Here is a 2,500-nt window from a genome sequence, read left to right as displayed (position 1 = left end):
TTGGCTCTGTCGGCATAGATGAGCGTGTTCCGCGTCTCCTCGCGGTGCACGTGGCACGGCGACACGTGCGCGATCATGACCGTGCGGCAGTTCCCTGAGAGCGCGTCCTGTGGGAGGGATGGAGGCACGGTGAGGGCGGAGAGGAAACTGATGGTGAAGGCGAGACATTGCGGGGGAGCAAAGGGGGCGGATTTCGAGAAGGTGAGAAGGGGAAAGGATGGCGACATGGGGAGGAGTGGAGGGGAGGGAGGGATGAGGGGGGAGGGATGGTGAGAGGAGGCATGTGAACTGACTGAGTAAGTGTTGTGGTGATATTGCTGGAACTGATGCATTTAGTATAATTCTACTCTCTCTCTCTCTCTCTCTCTCTCTCTCTCTCTCTCTCTCTCTCTCTCCCTCTCTCTCTCTCTCCCTCTCTCTCCCTCTCTCTCCCTCTCTCTCCCTCTCTCTCCCTCTCTCTCTCTCTCTCTCCCTCTCTCTCTCCCTCTCTCTCTCCCTCTTTCTCTCCCTCTCTCTCTCTCTCTCTCCTCTCTCTCTCTCTCTCTCTCTCTCTCTCTCTCTCTCTCTCTCTCTCTCTCTCTCTCTCCCTCTCCCTCTCCCTCTCCCTCCCTCTCTCTCTCTATCTCTCCCTCTCCCTCTCCCTCTCCCTCTCCCTCTCCCTCTCCCTCTCCCTCTCCCTCTCTCTGTCCACCCATTACTTCTTCCCCCCTCCTCTTCTCCTCCTTTATCCCTTCTCTGTCCCTCCCCTCCCCTACCTTCAGGAGCCTGGTGAGCTTGGAGTCTCTGTAGTTGACGTACTTGGCCCTGCCCTCGGCCAGGGCGTTGATGCAGTTCCCGAGGGCGAGTAGCGAGCGGTTGATGTGCGCGCCCTCCAGCAGCCGCTTGCCCTTGTTCTGGGGGCGAGAGCGACAACATCATTCGTTATTATCGTCATTAGCAGAATTAGAAATGGTAGCATTGGCCTGCATTACAAACTGGACTTAGAAAGATATCAAAAGTAGTCAACAAATGAAGAAAATGGAAATCAGTGCATGCACTTGCTCCCAGCAAGCGCTGCAAATGAAGCCGAGTAAGAGCCCGAGGGAGCGGCGCAGCGTACTGACCTGCGTCTGCTTGGCCCGCTCCGACCCCGCCAGGTCAACCATGAAGAGGCGAGCGTTCTTGACCTCCTCGTGATTGCCCTTCTTCTCCGATTGACGCACGTTCACCTGCACGACGGGGAAGGGAGACGGAAAACGCGATTAATGATGATAAAAACAGGACAATGGAGAAAAAGGGAGAGAGGGAAATCTTTAAGATATTACTGGAACCAATCTTTTTGGTATATTTGTTTGTAGGCGTTGTACTTTCACTGAGTATATAACTCTTTGAAATCCTGAAGAATCACACTTTAACATACAGTTTTCCCTAAGAAAAATATTCATTCCTGTCCGGTAAATTGACGATGGTCTCGCTTCGCAACCGACCGGAGGCTGTTGCTGGACGGCGGTCTGGTCGGACGGGTTTGGCCAAACCTCAGGATATTCAGCCGGCTATTGGCTCTTTTGTGCGGTTGGGTTGTTGTGTCTGGGCTCAAGGCAATCTTACTTTTACAAGTTGCATGTTGTGTACATCGTCGCCATGCGTAAGGCATCATTAGGAATAAGTTAATCCATACTCGACTCACCGTCTGACTGCTTCCTTGCTCTATTTTCCCACTTGGAAATAGGAGTGGGTGCATTCCCTGAATATTCATATTGTTATTGAATTTAATTAAACCTTGATAATTGATGCTTTCTGCAACATGTGAAGTAACCTTTTTGGAAACTGTGTCTCTAATATATGAAATAATTAAAAATTATGAATGGCATTCAGAGATAAGTTGGGAGAGAAAGCCAAATAAATATAAATGTGTTACACATACATATATGTGTGTATATGTATACACACACACACATACACGTGTACGTGTATGTGTGTGTATGTATGTATGTACATATATACATGAGCGCCTTACCTGGAGGAGGGCATGACTGCGGGAGGAGGTCTTGTTGGCCGCAGTGGGTTCGCAGGTCCTCTCCTTGTTGCCCTTCGTCAGGAGACGCATCACCTGCAGAAGACGAGGCGTGGGTCAGGAGGAGCGAAGGGCGAGTGGCCTTCCTGCCGCATGATAAAGAGGCGCCGGAAGATAGGTTCTTTCCCTGCCTTCCGAATCGCAATTTCCGGCCCTCACGTGCAGCCGGACTTCGGCCCTCACGTGCAGCCGAACGTCGGTCCTCACGTGCAGCCGAACGTCGGCCCTCACGTGCAGCCGGACTTCGGCCCTCACGTGCAGCCGAACGTCGGCCCTCACGTGCAGCCGAACGTCGGCCCTCACGTGCAGCCGAATGTCGGCCCTCACGTGCAGCCGGACGTCGGCCCTCACGTGCAGCCGGACGTCGCCCTCAAAGTGCAGCCGAACCGGGCCCCCCGGCAGCCGAACGTCGGCCTCAAAGTTTCAGCGGACTTCGGCCCTCACGTG

The 2,500-nt window shown here is 53.2% G+C and overlaps 1 protein-coding gene across 1 annotated transcript in view; it reads right to left on the bottom strand.

Annotated features, from left to right (window-relative positions):
• Positions 1–2,086, bottom strand: part of LOC125039211 (kinesin-like protein KIF19) — a 35,981-nt gene extending 33,895 nt beyond the window's left edge. The window contains exons 1-4 of the mRNA XM_047633010.1: positions 1,997–2,086; positions 1,104–1,208; positions 756–893; positions 1–107 (exon numbers count right to left, since the gene is read on the bottom strand). The exon at positions 1–107 is cut by the window's left edge and continues 16 nt beyond it. Coding sequence (XP_047488966.1) covers positions 1–107; positions 756–893; positions 1,104–1,208; positions 1,997–2,086 — 440 coding nt within the window. The remainder of the gene's footprint in view (positions 108–755; positions 894–1,103; positions 1,209–1,996) is intronic.
• Between the last annotated feature and the right edge of the window lie 414 nt (positions 2,087–2,500).

The sequence above is a fragment of the Penaeus chinensis genome, chromosome 26 (assembly GCF_019202785.1).
Source record: "Penaeus chinensis breed Huanghai No. 1 chromosome 26, ASM1920278v2, whole genome shotgun sequence".
In the NCBI taxonomy this organism is placed as follows: Eukaryota; Metazoa; Arthropoda; class Malacostraca; order Decapoda; family Penaeidae; genus Penaeus; species Penaeus chinensis.
This window is presented reverse-complemented; position numbering and strand designations above follow the sequence as displayed.